The 17,500-nt window shown below is 44.1% G+C and overlaps 1 protein-coding gene across 1 annotated transcript in view; it reads left to right on the top strand.

The window, feature by feature from the left end:
* Positions 1-17,500, top strand: part of LOC135096295 (trifunctional enzyme subunit alpha, mitochondrial-like) — a 25,089-nt gene that overhangs the window by 421 nt on the left and 7,168 nt on the right. The window contains exons 2-7 of the mRNA XM_063997683.1: positions 3,233-3,363; positions 5,748-5,995; positions 9,121-9,714; positions 9,912-10,051; positions 10,423-10,843; positions 11,585-11,707. Coding sequence (XP_063853753.1) covers positions 3,297-3,363; positions 5,748-5,995; positions 9,121-9,714; positions 9,912-10,051; positions 10,423-10,843; positions 11,585-11,707 — 1,593 coding nt within the window. The 5' untranslated portion in view covers positions 3,233-3,296. The remainder of the gene's footprint in view (positions 1-3,232; positions 3,364-5,747; positions 5,996-9,120; positions 9,715-9,911; positions 10,052-10,422; positions 10,844-11,584; positions 11,708-17,500) is intronic.

Genomic DNA, 17,500 nt, shown 5'->3' with positions numbered 1-17,500 from the left:
CCATCATTTATGTTTATAAGAAAATAATAATAGAGAAGCAAGTAACCCATGTAAGCTGATAAAGAGTTAATGATTAAGAACAGCTGACGTGGGGCGTTTCAGAAACACCAAGTATGATAATGAACAAGTGTCCCTACAGTGGTGGTGGTGGTGGTAGTGTATAGGAACACAAGGGTTGGTGCAGGAAGCCATCAGGCCTACATGTGGCAGTCCCTGTACAAAACACACCTGTCTGTGTAGTAGTAGTAAGTAGTAGTAGTGGTAGTAGTAGTAGTAGTAGTAGTAGTAGTAGTAGTAGTAGTAGTAGTGCACAGGAACACAAGGGTTGGTGCAGGAAGCCATGAGGCCTACACGTGGCAGTCCCTCTACAAAACACACCTGTCTGTGTAGTAGTAGTAAGTAGTAGTAGTGGTAGTAGTAGTAGTAGTAGTAGTAGTACACAGGAACACAAGGGTTGGTGCAGGAAGCCATGAGGCCTACACGTGGCAGTCCCTGTACAAAACATGTGTGGGTGTTTCCATGTGTGATCCCTGGCCACACACTTGTCCAGTCTTGTTTCAGAGCTCCCTAATGACTCAGCACTAACAGCCCCATTCCTGAGTCCATTCCATTCATCCACCACTCTGTTTGAGAACCAATTCCTTCCCATCTCTTTTAAAATCTTATCTTTATTTCTTGTCCTGTTGTGATTACTAACCCTCAAGATTTTGTCTACGTCACGCTTATGTCCCCAATACCACTTCAAGACCTCCATCAGATCCCCTCTTCATTCTTGCATTAGGGAGGTGGACAGAATAGTGATGAAAGACTGAGAATACTGGTTAACTCTTGCATTAGGGAGGTGAACAGAATAGTGATGAAAGACTGAGAATACTGGTTAACTCTTGCATTAGGGAGGTAGACAGAATAGTGATGAAAGACTGAGAATACTGGTTAACTCTTGCATTAGGGAGGTGAACAGAATAGTGATGAAAGACTGAGAATACTGGTTAACTCTTGCATTAGGGAGGTGAACAGAATAGTGATGAAAGACTGAGAATACTGGTTAACTCTTGCATTAGGGAGGGGGACAGAATAGTGCTGAAAGACTGAGAATACTGGTTAACTCTTGCATTAGGGAGGTGGACAGAATAGTGGTGAAAGACTGAGAATACTGGTTAACTCTTGCATTAGGGAGGTGGACAGAATAGTGGTGAGAGACTGAGAATACTGGTTAACTCTTGCATTAGGGAGGTGGACAGAATAGTGGTGAAAGACTGAGAATACTGTTTAACTCTTGTATTAAGGAGGTGGACAGAATAGTGGTGAAAGACTGAGAATACTGGTTAACTCTTGCATTAGGTGGACAGAATAGTGGTGAAAGACTGAGAATACTGGTTAACTCTTGCATTAGGGAGGTGGACAGAATAGTGGTGAAAGACTGAGAATACTGGTTAACTCTTGCATTAGGGAGGTGGACAGAATATCTTATTCCGGTTGGGCTTGAGGTGATTGGAGGACTAAAAAATAAGGAAAAAAAAAATAAATAAACACAGGAATAAAAACCAGAGAGAGAGAGAAAAAAAAAACATTTCCCTACAGTTTTTTGTTGTTTTGTTTTGTTGAAACGCAAAAATTCGGTTAAATAAATCAACCCACCAGTTTAGGATGTGGTAGTTGAGCCACTCCAATTGGAAAAGAACAACTGGAGTTCTCTAATGACCGAAAAATTAGTGCCACAGTAAAGGGGAAAGTGTTCAGTTCGGTGGTTAAACCCGCATTGTTATATGGTGCGGAGACGTGGCCAATAAAGAAAGCACAGGAGAATAAGTTGGAGGTTGCTGAGATGAGAATGTTAAGGTGGATGCTTGGGGTGACAAGGAGGGATTAAGTGAGAAACAGCTTTATAAGAGGAACAGCCAAAGTAACGGAGGTGACAAAGAAAGTACAAGAAGAGGGAATGCGATGGTTTGGTCACATCAGAAGGCGAGAAGAAGGGTATGTCGGCAGAAGGATGTTGTATATGTTGGTGGAGGGAAGACGACGTGGCAGACCTAAGAAAAGGTGGAAGGATCGCATTGGAGAGGACCTGAGGGAGAGAGGATTGAGTGGAGAGGAGGTTGGGGACAGAGGCTCGTGGAGAAGACTATATATAGTGAGGAACAGCGACCTCTTATGAACATGCGAGCACCTGTAGAAGTTGAGCCATTCCAATGCCACAATAAAAAAAAAACAAAAAAAGGTAAAAAAACACTTAAAAATTAACGCACTCTTTTTATGACTAAACATGTGGGAATACGATGAAATAAATAAATACATCAGTTTAGGATGAGGTAGTTGAACCACTCCCGGGCCACAATCAGCTGTGCAGTGGTGCCAAGCCAGCGTGAATTACGATGATAAGGGCAGGGCTGCTTATCTAATGTACTGTAATGAAACATAAAATATTACGTAGTATAATTTTGAAACGCTCTTGGGACAAATAAAATATAAGTAGCCAGTCAGGAAAAAAAAAAAAAAAAAAAAACAGCAGATACTTAACAATGCTTTTCCTCGTCTTTTATTTCCCTATTCTCTTCCAATCCTTGCTCTCCCCGCTCCCTCAATTTTGAAACATTTCCTTAATAAACTGCTTGCACCTCCACAACTTTCAAAAGGCCCAGTGTAATAATTATACGGGTTCTTAAGGATGTTTTCACGTTTTTAGTGGCAGATTAACAAGATCTGTACATTTTTAATAGGAGAGTCTTCGGCACCCGGCCAATAACAGAGCAAAGCCTGTGTGAATAAGGACTGAGTGTGGCAAGGAGGGGTGGAGATTGATAAAATTTCTGCATTTTCAACCGGAGAAACAGTCTTTGAAATGGCTAATCATCTCAGTGGCCTTTGAAAACAGTCTTGCTGAGAGAGCAGAGCGTGTTCCTAAGGGTTTGTCTCCAGTGACATGTTAACAAGACTTCATCATTTTTTACAGGAGGAACGGTCTTATGAATCCGACTAATCATCTCAGTGGCCTTTGAAAACAGTCGTGGTGTGTGAGATAGCAAAGCCTTTCTGGATACCTGCCTTCCACTATATTTCTGTTTTTCGTACATTTTCTTCCCCGAGTATATGCACGTCGATTTTCCTGATTGATATTGTATTTATCGCCATGTATTATAACCAATTGTAAATATCTACACTCCGTTCTTATATATAGCTTAAAAAAAATAATAATAAATGATAAAATAAGTGTTAAGCTATGGCGGGCAAGGTGGCAACACTGCGGCCGCCGGAGTCGGGCGAGGACACGAGAGGCTGTGCTACACATCACCATCATGGCCACTTTTCGAGCAGTGGGAGCGTTGTGCCGATTCACCACACACCGCTTGCCCTTCAGCACAGGTGAGGGGGGCAGCACGCTCCACCACACGCCGCCACACGCCACACAAACCAACAAATAAGACTGATGAAGCGTATACAGGTCTGGCACGTATCAGCTGACCGGCGAAATGAGGATTATACTGACCTACTTTTTGGCTTTATTTTGTTTATTTGGTTATTATTTGGTGGTGCGGCGTGTGACCTGTGAGCTGTGTGACCTGTGCCTGCCTGGTGACCTTTGAGCTGCCGTGACCTGCCGCTGTGTGAAATGGCCGTGTCAAGTGTTTTGTATTTTTTTTTTCATTTATTTGTTTATTTATTTATTTATTTAGTTTTATTTATTGATGTTATCTCAAGTCCTTCTCTTCCATGATTATTATTATTATTATTATTATTATTATTATTATTATTATTATTATTATTATTATTATTATATATTTTTATTTATTTATTTGCAGACAACGTCCAGGTGATGTACAATGTTAAAATCGTCATTCTCAAAATATGTGGATAGGTCAGGTCAGGCTTGTGTCAGGAGAGGTCAGGTTAAGTTTATCTCAGGTTAGGGATAATTTTTGTAGAGCTCTTTCCACTGTCTTGCATACACACCTTTAGACACCTAAATGTTAATATAAGGTGGAAGAGAAGTGCACCTGTCCTTAAGGGGATCCAGGGGGCAAAGCCCGCATGGTTAGGTTAGGTAATGTTTCATTTTAATGTACAAGTCTATGACAACTAACCTAACCTAACCAGGGATGCTTTACCCCTCCTGAGCACCCTTTAAAGACAGGGGCACTTCTTCCCCACCTTTCTACATACAGTTCAGGTGTGTCTGAAAGTGTACACAAGAGAGTGGAGGAGAAGACACCAGCAGTGGGGCCGGGAAAGAACTCCAGAAAATGCCAGGTTAGGTTTGTGTGAGGTTCTCACCTGGCCTTAGCTGGTGGGCCTCCTGGCCCAGAGCCTCCTGGCACAGGCAGAGGCAGGGGCGCTGCACTGTGCTGGAGTGACGGATTCAGCGTGTGACGTGCCGACACGAGCCGTAAGGGAAAGTTATCTTTTGCGACCCACTCCTTGCTTCGGCCAAGAAGACAGCCGCGTTTGTTTGGAGCAGAGTGTTCTGCTGAGGTGATGTGTGATGTCTGGAAAATACTCGGGCCACGATTACATAGCATGAGCGTTAGAGTGTCGCTGGAATGGAAGCCAATAGAGGAAGATTGAGGGAGACGTGGACTGTGGTGTAGAGTGTTATGTGGTGAGTCACAGTGAGTCAAGTACAACATGGGGTTAGTTTGAGTCGCTCCAAGACAGGTTGTTTTAAATCTTTTGCATCAAGTTGAAATGTCGTTTTGGTGGAAGGGTTCTCGTGGGGGGGAAGCAGTGCTCACAGCTTTAAATTCAGTTAAAGTTGAAGTTATTTGTTTTATTTATTTATTTATTTATTTTCTTGTGTGTTTCTTTGAGAAGGTGTTGTAAATAATTTTCTAGCATTTGAGGTGTTGTAAATCAGTTTTTTGGTGTTTGAGGTGTTGGAAATCTGTTTTTTCTGGCATTTGAGGTGTTGGAAATAAATTTTTGGTGTTTGAGGTGTTGTAAATAATTTTTTTGGTCCCTGAGGTTCCGTTTTCAATTGATTCATGTCAAACTTTTGGTGTGTATAGCATAACCACTTCTCTCTCTGTACCAGGCACTGCTGGCACTGTCCAGGTGTTTGCTTCAGGAAAGGATTGGACAATAGGAGACTGTGTAGGGTGACCATGCAAGATTAGGAAGGTTTAGGAAGAGCACGTATGTAGGACTGTGGAGGAGTCAGAGTCAGTAAAAATGTTCCGACTCTGACTTCAGCAGCTGTAGTGTGTGTGTGTGTGTGTGTGTGTGTGTGTGTGTGTGTGTGTGTGTGTGTGTGTGTGTGTGTGTGTGTGTGTGTGTGCACCTGTCATAAATGGTGTCTTTTGGGGATTTTCTGAAGTTTGTGGATATTTTTTGTTGTATTTTTGAGTGTTGCGTTTTTTAGGAATATTATATCCATGGGTCTGAGTCAGTTGTGGTGTGGTATGGGGATTCAGGAATGAGGTGTCAGGAGTAAGGGGTAACCATGCTGATAAGATATGAGGCAAGGAGGCTTTAAGCACAACAGCTGTGTAATGAAAGACCACTACACAGCCACAGAGCCATAGAGGACAGCCGGCAGTGACTCAGCAGTGACTCACCAGGCAGGGACAGACGCCAGCAAACAAAATGATATCTGTCACTGTTAACAGATAAATAATAACAGGTTTCAAGACACTTATGATTGGCAACAAGTGGACATTTTTTTTTGTTTTAGTATAATTTTGTTGTTTTGGCTGCTGCTTCACTTATATATAAAGAAAAAAAATAAAGAAGTTATATTATTACATCCACAGGTCAGCGATGGCTAAGCACAACACAAGCAGCGCTGGGCACCCACGTCTCCCTGGGGGTGCGGGACGGGGGGGTGGGGGTGCTGACTCTCCACTCCCCAGGCAAGGTGAATGTGCTGAACCAGGCAGTGATGGGTGAGGTGGAGGAGCTGCTGACTCAGGTGGAGCAGGATGAGGCTATCAAGGCTGCTGTGCTGATCTCAGACAAGCCAGGCTGCTTCATTGCAGGGGCTGATATTGCCATGATTGAGGTGAGTGGCTTAGGTGTGGGGTGTGTTTGGTTTAGCAGGTTGTGGTGGTGTGGGTTGGGGTTGGTTTTTTTTTTTTTTTTTTTTTTTTTTTATGTAGGAAGGATACTGGCCAAGGGCAACAAAAATCTAATAAAAAAAAATGCCCACTGAAATGCCAGTCCCTTAAAAGGATCAAAGCAGTGGTAAAAAATTGGTGGATAAGTGTCTTGAAACCTCCCTCTTGAAGGAATTCAAGTCATAAGAAGGTGGAAATACAGAAGCAGGCAAGGAGTTCCAGAGTTTACCAGAGAAAGGGATGAATGATTGAGAATACTGGTTAACTCTTGCGTTAGAGAGGTGGATAGAATAGGAGTGAGAGAAAGAAGAAAGTGTTGTGCAGCGAGGCCGCAGGAGGAGGGGAGGCATGCAGTTAGCAAGATCAGAAGAGCAGTTGGCATGAAAATAGCGGTAGAAGACAGCTAGATATGCAACATTGCGGCGGTGAGAGAGGGGCTGAAGACAGTCAGTTAGAGGAGAGGAGTTGATGAGACGAAAAGCTTTTGATTCCACCCTGTCTAGAACAGCAGTATGAGTGGAACCCCCCCAGACATGTGAAGCATACTCCATACATGGACGGATAAGGCCCTTGTACAGAGTTAGCAGCTGGGGGGGGTGAGAAAAACTGGTGGAGACATCCCAGAACACCTAACTTCATAGAAGCTGTTTTAGCTAGAGATGAGATGTGAAGTTTCCAGTTCAGATTATAAGTAAAGGACAGACCGAGGATGTTCAGTGTAGAAGAGGGGGACAGTTGAGTGTCATTGAAGAAGAGGGGATAGTTGTCTGGAAGATTGTGTCGAGTTGATAGATGGAGGAATTGAGTTTTTGAGGCATTGAACAATACCAAGTTTGCTCTGCCCCAATCAGAAATTTTAGAAAGATCAGAAGTCAGGCGTTCTGTGGCTTCCCTGTGTGATATGTTTACCTCCTGAAGGGTTGGACGTCTATGAAAAGACATGGAAAAGTGCAGGGTGGTATCATCAGCATAGGAGTGGATAGGACAAGAAGTTTGGTTTAGAAGATCATTAATGAATAATAAGAAGAGAGTGGATGACAGGACAGAACCCTGAGGAACACCACTGTTAATAGATTTAGGAGAAGAACAGTGACCGTCTACCACAGCAGCAATAGAACGGTCAGAAAGGAAACTTGAGATGAAGTTACAGAGAGAAGGATAGAAACCGTAGGAGGGTAGTTTGGAAATCAAAGCTTTGTGCCAGACTCTATCAAAGGCTTTTGATATGTCCAAGGCAACAGCAAAAGTTTCACCAAAGTCTCTAAAAGAGGATGACCAAGACTCAGTAAGGAAAGCCAGAAGATCACCAGTAGAGCGGCCTTGACGGAACCCATACTGGCGATCAGATAGAAGGTTGTGAAGTGATAGATGTTTAAGAATCTTCCTGTTGAGGATAGATTCAAAAACTTTAGATAAGCAGGAAATTAAAGCAATAGGACGGTAGTTTGAGGGATTAGAGCGGTCACCCTTTTTAGGAACAGGTTGAATGTAGGCAAACTTCCAGCAAGAAGGAAAGGTAGATGTTGACAGACAGAGCTGAAAGAGTTTGACTAGGCAAGGTGCAAGCACGGAGGCACAGTTTCGGAGAACAATAGGAGGGACCGCATCAGGTCCATGAGCCTTCCGAGGGTTTAGGCCAGCGAGGGCATGGAAAACATCATTACGAAGAATTTTAATATGTGGCATGAAGTAGTCAGAGGGTGGAGGAGAGGGAGGAACAAGCCCAGAATCGTCCAAGGTAGAGTTTTTAGCAAAGGTTTGAGCAAAGAGTTCAGCTTTAGAAATAGATGTGATAGCAGTGGTGCCATCTGGTTGAAGTAGAGGAGGGAAAGAAGAGTTATTGGAGAAAGAAAAGGAGGGAAAGAAAAGTTATTGGAGATATTTTTGGCTAGATGCCAGAAATCACGAGGGGAGTTAGATCTTGAAAGGTTTTGACATTTTCTGTTAATGAAGGAGTTTTTGGCTAGTTGGAGAACAGACTTGGCATGGTTCCGGGCAGAAATATAAAGTGCATGAGATTCTGGTGAAGGAAGGCTTAAGTACCTTTTGTGGGCCACCTCTCTATCATGTATAGCATGAGAACAAGCTGTGTTAAACCAAGGTTTAGAAGGTTTAGGACGAGAAAAAGAGTGAGGAATGTACGCCTCCATGCCAGACACTATCACCTCTGTTATGCGCTCAGCACACAAAGACGGGTCTCTGACACGGAAGCAGTAGTCATTCCAAGGAAAATCAGCAAAATACCTCCTCAGGTCCCCCCAACTAGCAGAGGCAAAACGCCAGAGGCACCTTCGCTTAGGGGGATCCTGAGGAGGGATTGGAGTGATAGGACAAGATAAAGATATGAGATTGTGATCGGAGGAGCCCAACGGAGAAGAAAGGGTGACAGCATAAGCAGAAGGATTAGAGGTCAGGAAAAGGTCAAGAATGTTGGGCGTATCTCCAAGATGGTCAGGAATACGAGTAGGGTGTTGCACCAATTGCTCTAGGTCATGGAGGATAGCAAAGTTGTAGGCTAGTTCACCAGGATGGTCAGTGAAGGGAGAGGAAAGCCAAAGCTGGTGGTGAACATTGAAGTCTCCAAGAATGGAGATCTCTGCAAAAGGGAAGAGGGTCAGAATGTGCTCCACTTTGGAAGTTAAGTAGTGAAAGAATTTCTTATAGTCAGAGGAGTTAGGTGAGAGGTATACAGCACAGATAAATTCAGTATGAGAATGACTCTGTAGTCGTAGCCAGATGGTGGAAAACTCGGAAGATTCAAGAGTGTGGGCACGATGGGTTAGGGTTAGGTTGGTTAGGGTTGGGTTGGGTTAGGTTAGGTTTGGTTTGGTTAGGTTAGGGCTGGATTGGGTTAAGATTGGTTTGGTTTGGTATGGTTGGGTTAGGGCTGGGTTAGGTTAGGATTGGTTAGCTTAGGTTGGGTTAAGTTTTCTGTCTGTGTTCGGCGAGGGTGCAGCAGGGTGGCAGGGACAGATGGGTGCAGCAGGCTCCTTGCAGTGCTGGGTTAGGTTTTATGTTTGTGTTTGGCAGGGATGCAGCAGGCTTACTCTTGGTGTATGTGTGTGTGCAGGCATGCAAGACCGCAGCGGAAGTGGAGGGCCTGAGTGGTGCGTGTCAGGACATCCTGCGGCGTGTGGCGAACAGCCCCAAGCCTGTGGTGGCGGCCATCATGGGTTCCTGCCTGGGGGGTGGCCTGGAGGTGGCCCTGGCCTGCCACTACCGTCTGGCAGTGTCTGGCAGGGCCATGCTGGGCCTTCCGGAGGTGCTGCTGGGGCTGCTGCCGGGGGGTGGCGGCACGCAGCGTCTGCCGCGCCTGGTGGGTGTCCCCGCCGCCCTGGACATGGTGCTGACAGGCCGCTCCATCCCTGCAGCCCGGGCGGCAAAGATGGGCCTAGTGGATGCCCTGGTGACGCCCCTGGGGCCTGGCCTGCAGCAACCCGACGAAGGCACCCTGGCCTACCTCGGGGACACGGCCATCAAGGTGGCGCAGGGCCTGGCTAATGGCACGGTGCGGCCAAAGCGTGGCCCCAAGAGCCTGGTTGACAAGGTGACGGCTGCTGCCCTGCAGTACGACTGGCCCAAAGATCAAGTGTTCAAGCGGGCCAAGGCCACCGTCATAAAGCAGACTGGTGGCCTGTACCCTGCACCACTCAAGATTCTGGAGGTGAGTGTTTCTGTGTCTGTCTGTCTGTGTGTACCTCTGTGCTTCCTGTGTCTGCTGTGTACATGCCAGGCCTCTCTCACACTCACTGTTTTTTATGCAGTACACATCCTTTCTATCCGTATCTTGTGTTTGTTACCCTCCTCACTCACACTCGGCACGACCCCCTCTCTCCAGCACTCACTCTCTCCCCATCACAGGTGGTGCGTGCTGGCCTGGACAAGGGCATGAAGCAGGGCGAGGTGGCTGAGAGGCAAGGCTTTGGCCAGCTTGCCATGACGAGTGAATCCCGGGGCCTCATTGGTCTCTTCCACGGCCAAACTGAGTGCAAGAAAAACAGGTATGGAGTGTTTCTTTACTTTATTTTCCTGTAATAGAGACAAGGGTTAACAAACGTACAGACACAAAGGCTCACTGAGGTGCCAGTCCCTAGAGAAATGTAAAAAAATCATTCAAACTCAGAGAAACTGTGTTGTAGCCCCCCTCCTGAAAGAGTTCAAGTCACAGGCAGGGGGAATGCAGAGGCAGGCAGGGAGTTCAGGAGTGTGCCAGTGAAAAGGGTGAATGGTTGAGAATACTGGTTAACTCTTGCATTAGGGAGATGGGCAGAATAGTGGTGAAAGATTGAGAACACTGGTTAAATTGAAAACACTACCACCACCACCACCACCACCACCACACCAAACCTCACCACCCCACCATCCCTTCCAGATATGGCAAACCAGCAAAACGTGACCAAACCCTGGCCATTCTGGGAGCCGGTCTGATGGGGGCCGGCATCGCTCAAGTATCGGTTGACAAAGGCTTTCAAACCATTCTGAAGGACGTGAGCAACGCCGGCCTGGCGCGGGGGATCAACCAAGTGCAGGGTGGGCTAGACAAGGCTGTGAAGCGAAAGAAGATCACGAAATTTGAGGCTGATAGGTACATCTCCAGCCTGATTCCTTCGCTGAATTATGCAGACTTGTCGTCAGCGGATATGGTGATTGAGGCCGTGTTTGAGGACCTGGACTTGAAGCACAGGGTTGTGAAGGAGACGGAGGCGGTGATACCTGAGCACTGCATTTTTGCCACCAACACCTCGGCACTGCCCATCACTGACATTGCCAAGGCCAGCAAGCGTCCCGAGAATGTGAGTGTGTGTGTGTGTGTGTGTGTGTGTGTGTGTGTGTGTGTGTGTGTGTGTGTGTGTGTGCATGCGTGCGTGCGTGCGTGCGTGCATGTGCGTGCGTGCGTGCGCGCTTATACTTGTTCTTTTTATTTTTCTTGCCATCTCCTCCTCCTCCTCCTCCTCCTCCTCCTCCTCCTCCTCCTCCTCCTCCTCCTCCTCCTCCTCCTCCTCCTCCTCCATCTACTATCTTTCTATCCTAATGTGTGTGTGTGTGTGTGTGTGTGTGTGTGTGTGTGTGTGTGTGTGTGTGTGTGTGTGTGTGTGTGTGTGTGTGTGTGTGTGCGCGCGCGCGTGCACGCTTATATTTGTTCTTTTATTTTTCTTGCATCTTTTCCTCCTCCTCCTCCTCCTCCTTCTCCATTTACTATCTTTGTCCTAATTGTCTGAGAGAGAGAGAGAGAGAGAGAGAGAGAGAGAGAGAGAGAGAGAGAGAGAGAGAGAGAGAGAGAGAGAGAGAGAGAAAAGCAAGCAAGCAAGCACTTATCCTAACCTCACCTCACCTAACCTAACTCAACTCAAACACACAGATCATTAGAGAGAAAGAGAGAGCAAGCACCTAACCTAACTCACACATGCACAGATCATAAGAGAGAGAGAGAGAGAGAGAGAGAGAGAGAGAGAGAGAGAGAGAGAAAACATAACCTCACCTCACCTAGCCTAACCTCATCTGACCTCACCTGACCTAAGCTGACCCTCCCACAGGTGATTGGCATGCACTACTTCTCCCCTGTGGACAAGATGCAGCTGTTAGAGGTCATCAACACGGACAAGACTTCCAAGGAGACGACAGCGCGGGTTGTGGATGTGGGGCTGCGGCAGGGCAAGGTGTGTGTGTGTGTGTGTGTTTACCTCTTTATATTTTGACAGGATTGAGTCACACTGGTAATATCTTGTGTTTTTAGTAACCAGTTATCATACAGTAAAACCTTCACAAACTGAACTGTGTGGGGGCGAGGTGGCCAACAATTTATCGGAAAGTTTGGTTTATCTGACTGTACGTTTTTGGCTGTTTATTGTTATTTACAGCACATCTGTTAGCACGTTATAAGCCCCGAGATAGATATTTACAGCATATTTATTTATAACACTGTACACTGCACTAACTGTTCACTTCAGAGTTCACTTAACCGTACACAACACACAAGTCACATAAGAGCTAACATAACATTATGCACTGTATTGCTAGTGTACTTTTGCTTGTCTCTCAGTCTGAGTTAGAGATATTGGCTGGTGGCTCAGGTGTGAGTGGGCAAGCAGTGGAGCTGGACACGCTGGCTGAGGAGCTTGACAAGGCTGTTCAGGTTATCCCACATTTGGCTTGCTGGGCTTCAGTTTAGGGAGATTTTACTGTATTTTCTTTAAATTTCTGTTTGCATGCACTACCTCTTCTGGCAGTGAATTCCAGCGGTGTGTTGTTTGGAAGGTTGTGTTTTTGTGCGTCTTTGTCTCCTTTTTTGTGTTTCATTGTATGTCCTCTTCATGTTTCTTGTCCTCTTGTAAACAAATTTGGCGTGTCAGTCTTTTCTCTTTCTGTCAAACATTTATACTTGATTGTGTCGCCTCTCATCCTTCTTTCCTCTAGTTTGGATAAATTCAGGTTTTCTAATCTTTCTTCATAGCTTGACTCTCTAAGGCATCAGTGGTACCATTCGTGATGCTGCCCTTTCAATTTTCTGCAGCTTTGAATTGTGTTTTTTTAAGTGTGGGCTCCATACCACCGCTGCTTAATCTGATGTGGGTGAATGATGTTATTAATTTCCTCATCATCTGTTCATCTGTGTATGTGAATGCTGTTCTCATGTTTGCCAGCAGGGCGCGCACACTTCCCGCCTCATTGTTTGTCATTATCCACAGTTAGCTTATTTATTGTCACACCCAAATCTCTCTCTCAGACTTTTAATTTTTTATTTCCTAGTTTATATTTCCATTCAGGTTGTGACTCACTTCTTCCAAAATTCAGAACATGACGTTTATCTGCATTAAGTTCCATGTGGCACTTACCAGTCCATTCATTCAGCCTGTGAAGGTCACGTTGCAGTTCTCTGTGCCAGTCTTAATTTTTTAGTTCTTTGAATTTTGGCGTCATCAGCAAACATGTTCATGTGGCTCCCTTCTGTAGTCACCTCGGGTATATCATTGCCATAAATTAGGAACATAATTGGTGCTAACACAGAGCCTTGGGGAACTCCACTGCTTACAGGCTTCCTAGTAGAGTATTTACCTCTCAGTGTTCTCATTTTTCTTCTTTAAAAAGTTTTCTATCCATTGTAATAAGTTTCCTTGAACACCTCCATAGATTTTTAACTTTTCCAGATAAGCCTCTGATGAGGAACCCTGTCAAAGACTTTTTTTTAAATCCAGATCAACACTATCAACCCGTCCATCTTCTTCTTGTAGTTTTTCCAGATGCTTTGGTGTAGCAGCTGAACATGTTAGATGCACAGGATCTTCCTTCTCTGAAACCAAATTGTTTATCTGATAATAATTTGCTGCCTTCTTTGTGCCAGTTCTTCCTTACTGTTCTTTTCATGGCTGCATGCTACACTTGCTAGAGAAACTGGCCTGTGGTTGAGAAGGTTCTGTCTCTTTCCTTTCTTAAATAGTGGTACTATTTCCACTCTTTTCCAGCTCTGTGGTGGCCTCCCCTGCTTCAGGGAATGTTGCATTGATATGTTCAATGGCTTACTTAACTGTTGTGCACCTTCCTTCAATATCCAGCAGGAAATGGCATTAGGACCCACAGCTTTGTGTTTGTCCGGTGCTTTCATCTCTGCTTCTATTTCTTCACAACTTATTACTAAGTTATCCAATGTTTCTTCTTCTGCATCTCTATTTTGCCCTTCCAGAAATAATTTTTCATTTGTAAATACTGATTGGAATTTCTTATTTAGTATCTGACACATTTCTTCCTCGGTATAATAATTTTTTTCTTCATCTGTCAGGCACTGAATTTTGTCTTTCACTTTAGTCTTGCTTTCAACAAAACTATAGAATAGCTTGGGTTTGTCTGTACATTTGTCTGGTGTGTCCTTTTGATATTCAGTTTGTGCTTCTCTTCTCTTCTTTTCTTTGTACATTGGTTCCTTGCATCTCTGTCTCTCTCACCGGCCCTTTCTCCTCCATGTCTCCTGTGTCTGTTCCACAACAAGTCTCTCTTTTCTTGCAGCAGTGCAGTTACTGTCTAACCATTTGTTTATCATTACTGTGTTTGTGTGTTCATAATGGATGTGTCTTGTGGCTCCTTCATCGTAACTGTCACAAAACTTTGAGTGCTCATCTTTTGTCTTTCATGTCCACTTGTTCTTCACACTTTATTGAATCTAAATATTTTGTTAGCGCTTCATAATTTGTCTTTCATGTCCACTTGTTCTTCACACTTTATTGAATCTAAATATTTTGTTAGTGCTTCATAATTTGTCTTTCATGTCCACTTGTTCTTCACACTTTATTGAATCTAAATATTTTGTTAGCGCTTCATAATCTCCTTTTTTATAATGGTGTCTTTTTGGTTCGTTACCACGTGTGCCGCTATGAAGTGCCACGTCAGTGCCACGTGGTCACTTTTCCCCAGCAGTGGGAGGCACACAGTGTTTTCTGTTTCATTGTCTTGTCTTGTGAAAAGTGTGTAGTAGTGATGGTTGATCTGTGCCCCTCATTCTTGTGTATTGCCTGATGTGGTGTGCCAGTGAGGGGTCCTGTACAACTTGTAGTAATCTGTTATTCCATTGCTATTCTGATTTTTTTACTTGACATTTACTGCAGTCTGCACCACAGTTAAAATCTCCAGTTAATGTTAGTCTTTTGGGCCGTCTGCCAAGGTGGTGGTGTCCCCAGAGGCGTACAATACTTAATGTTGCTGCCATTGTTGTTCCTTCTTGTTACTGTCTTAATAGCTACTAACTCAGCTTTGTTTGCTGTGTCAAGCTCAACTTGTTTTACTTTGAAGTCTTTACCGGTCAGTATCATGATGACTCCTGCATGTTCATGTTTTGTGTCTCTTCTCCACATCTCATCGTCATTCAAGTCTGACGTGGCATTTGATAAAGATGGTTTTAACTGTCTCAGTGACACATTATCTGTGGTTTGCACTTTTCTGGTTTATCCTCAAGTTCATTTAGTTTACATATCAAACATTTGTCTACATCATTTTAACTTTTCATTTTTGTATACATTTTTTAAAAACCTGGTTGGTATTGTGCAAATGTAACTTTTGTTTACTTGCGTTCCCCACACTTTGCATAAATAAGTGTTTGCTTCTTCCTCTGCCCTTTCACCATTTTTTTTCTGAGCCTCAGCTGCCAATTCTTTAATTTTTCCCCAGTCTTCCTTGTTCAAGCATCTGCCAACATCTATACTTTTCCATTCCCCATTTTCTTTTATTTTTGTAGGGTTTCTCAAGACTGTGTCCAGCGTGTTGGTGTTGCAGCACGGCGTTGAACGATTGGTCTATTTTTGGATCACACTTTCGAAGCCTTGACACTTTCCTCCACTACCAATTCTGCCATCATAGCATTTGAAATGTTAGGTACCTCTGCAGGCTCATGTCTATTTCTTTCAGTGCTGTTTATAATTACTTTTTTTTTTTTTATGCCAAAGAACACAACAGATTTACGTCTTAATATTGACTGTGTCTTTGGTAAACTTGGTGCTGTTTCTTATCATATTTTCTATTTCCTTCCTTATATCTATTTCTCCTATTTGTGTCTGTTTGATCTCTTCTTATCTTTTAGAATGTAAGCACAGGTTTGACTTGTGTCATCTTTACACGGTGACACAATGTCACCAGCTTGTTCTGTTTGTTCTTCTGTGTCGAGGTGTTTTTCTGTGATGTCACTTGCTTTCTTCACCGCCTCAGCTTCCCTCTTTACTCTTCCAATATCCTCCTTGTCTTGAAGCACGTTGTCACCAACATCCTTGGACTGTGATTTTGTTGCATTCAACTCCACTATTATCTTGTTAATTTCTTCCTCTCTTTTATTTGTTTTACCCTCTAATTCTTCATTTCTAAGTATTTTCTGTAGCACATCTTTTACTTCTGATAAGTTGTTTTCCAGGTGTTTGACTCTGGATACCAGTCTCTCAAATTCTTCATTATATACAAAATCAGAGTGGGTACAGTAGGGTACACACGCCACAACACAGTCATTATTACGTATACCTGCAATGATGCACTTGAAGTTTAATAAATATTTAATCGGAATGATGAATCAAAACTGGCATAACAGACTCGTCACTCATGCGAGCACTGGAATTTTAATGAAAATTTAATTGGAACAACAAAGTAAAACTTGCAGGACTAACTCACCTGCTGTGCAAGGAAGGTGCTGCTCACCTGTGTGTCACCTGTCTCTTCTTTTTTTTACTTTTCTCTCCAGTCTTTTTATCTTATCTCAGACCTCCCTCCATGTCACCTCCCCTCCCCCTTATCTGTTAGAGTGATTCTCTCTCTCTCTCTCTCTCTCTCTCTCTCTCTCTCTCTCTCTCTCTCTCTCTCTCTCTCTCTCTCTCTCTCTCTCTCTCTCTCTCTCTCTCTCTCATTTTATATTGTTTTCACTTCATCTTTTCTCATTCTTGTATACATAGTTCCATTTTCATTCTCAATCAGTCTCATTCTATTTTGTAATCCTTATGATTATTCTTACTTTTGCAGAGAGAGAGAGAGAGAGAGAGAGAGAGAGAGAGAGAGAGAGAGAGAGAGAGAGAGAGAGAGAGAGAGAGAGAGAGAGAGAGAGAGAGAGGGGGGGGGCGGGCGGGTGGGGGAGCTCTGATGCAGGCAGGATTTATTGTATGTATATGTGTGATGGCAGCAGCAGGTAAATGTGCCCCAAACTTGTCACAGCAGTGCAAAACTCAGGGTGATGTGATGTGTGAATCTCTGGATGGCAAGCATGTATGTGTGAAACTTGGGAGGGAAGTGTGTATATTTGCTGTGTTGTCTCAAATTTAGTAGTGCAGATGTACTCATTTTGATGTATTTTTTTGAATTGTGGAATCTTTTATATTTTCTGGTTCCCTGGAATCATTAAATTTTTTAGCCCTGGGTTCCTTGGTCGCCACAGCGCAAATTTGTCACAAGAAACGCTACACTGGAGTGAATCATGTTTGTTGTTGTGTGCCGAACTGTATTCTCTCTTAGATCCTGTTTTTGAAGTCACTGTGAGGGTTGTGGTCTTGTTAGGCCGAGTTGGTCATGCCTTCACCACCAAGCCTGTGAAGCCGGCAGGCAGCAGCGCCCCACACACTACCCGGCACTGAGACGCGCTGCCAGGCGTGTCATTTGTGTACCTTCCTTTTCTTATCCTGTTTTTGGTTTGTAATCACTTCACAATGTTGCTCGCACCTTTATCAACACTAGTAGACTTTTGGGACTTGTGACTCAATCCTGTATTACTACTTATTAGCTACCTTCCATGTAGAGCAGTGAAGCATGTCCTCCCTCTGTGTGTGTGTGGGTGTGTGTGTGTAGTTGTATTTATCTTGTGTAGTATTTACTGTCTTCATCCTCTCTCTCTTTCCCTTCATCAACTCCTGTCCTCTCAGTGACTGTCTTCAGCCTCTCTCTCATCACCACAGTGTTGCATCTCTTGCTGTCTACCACTATTTTCATGCTAACTGCTC

The sequence above is a fragment of the Scylla paramamosain genome, unplaced genomic scaffold, assembly GCF_035594125.1.
Source record: "Scylla paramamosain isolate STU-SP2022 unplaced genomic scaffold, ASM3559412v1 Contig3, whole genome shotgun sequence".
In the NCBI taxonomy this organism is placed as follows: domain Eukaryota; kingdom Metazoa; phylum Arthropoda; class Malacostraca; order Decapoda; family Portunidae; genus Scylla; species Scylla paramamosain.
Note: the sequence above shows the minus strand (reverse complement) of the source record. Positions and strands in the feature narration are given on the sequence as shown.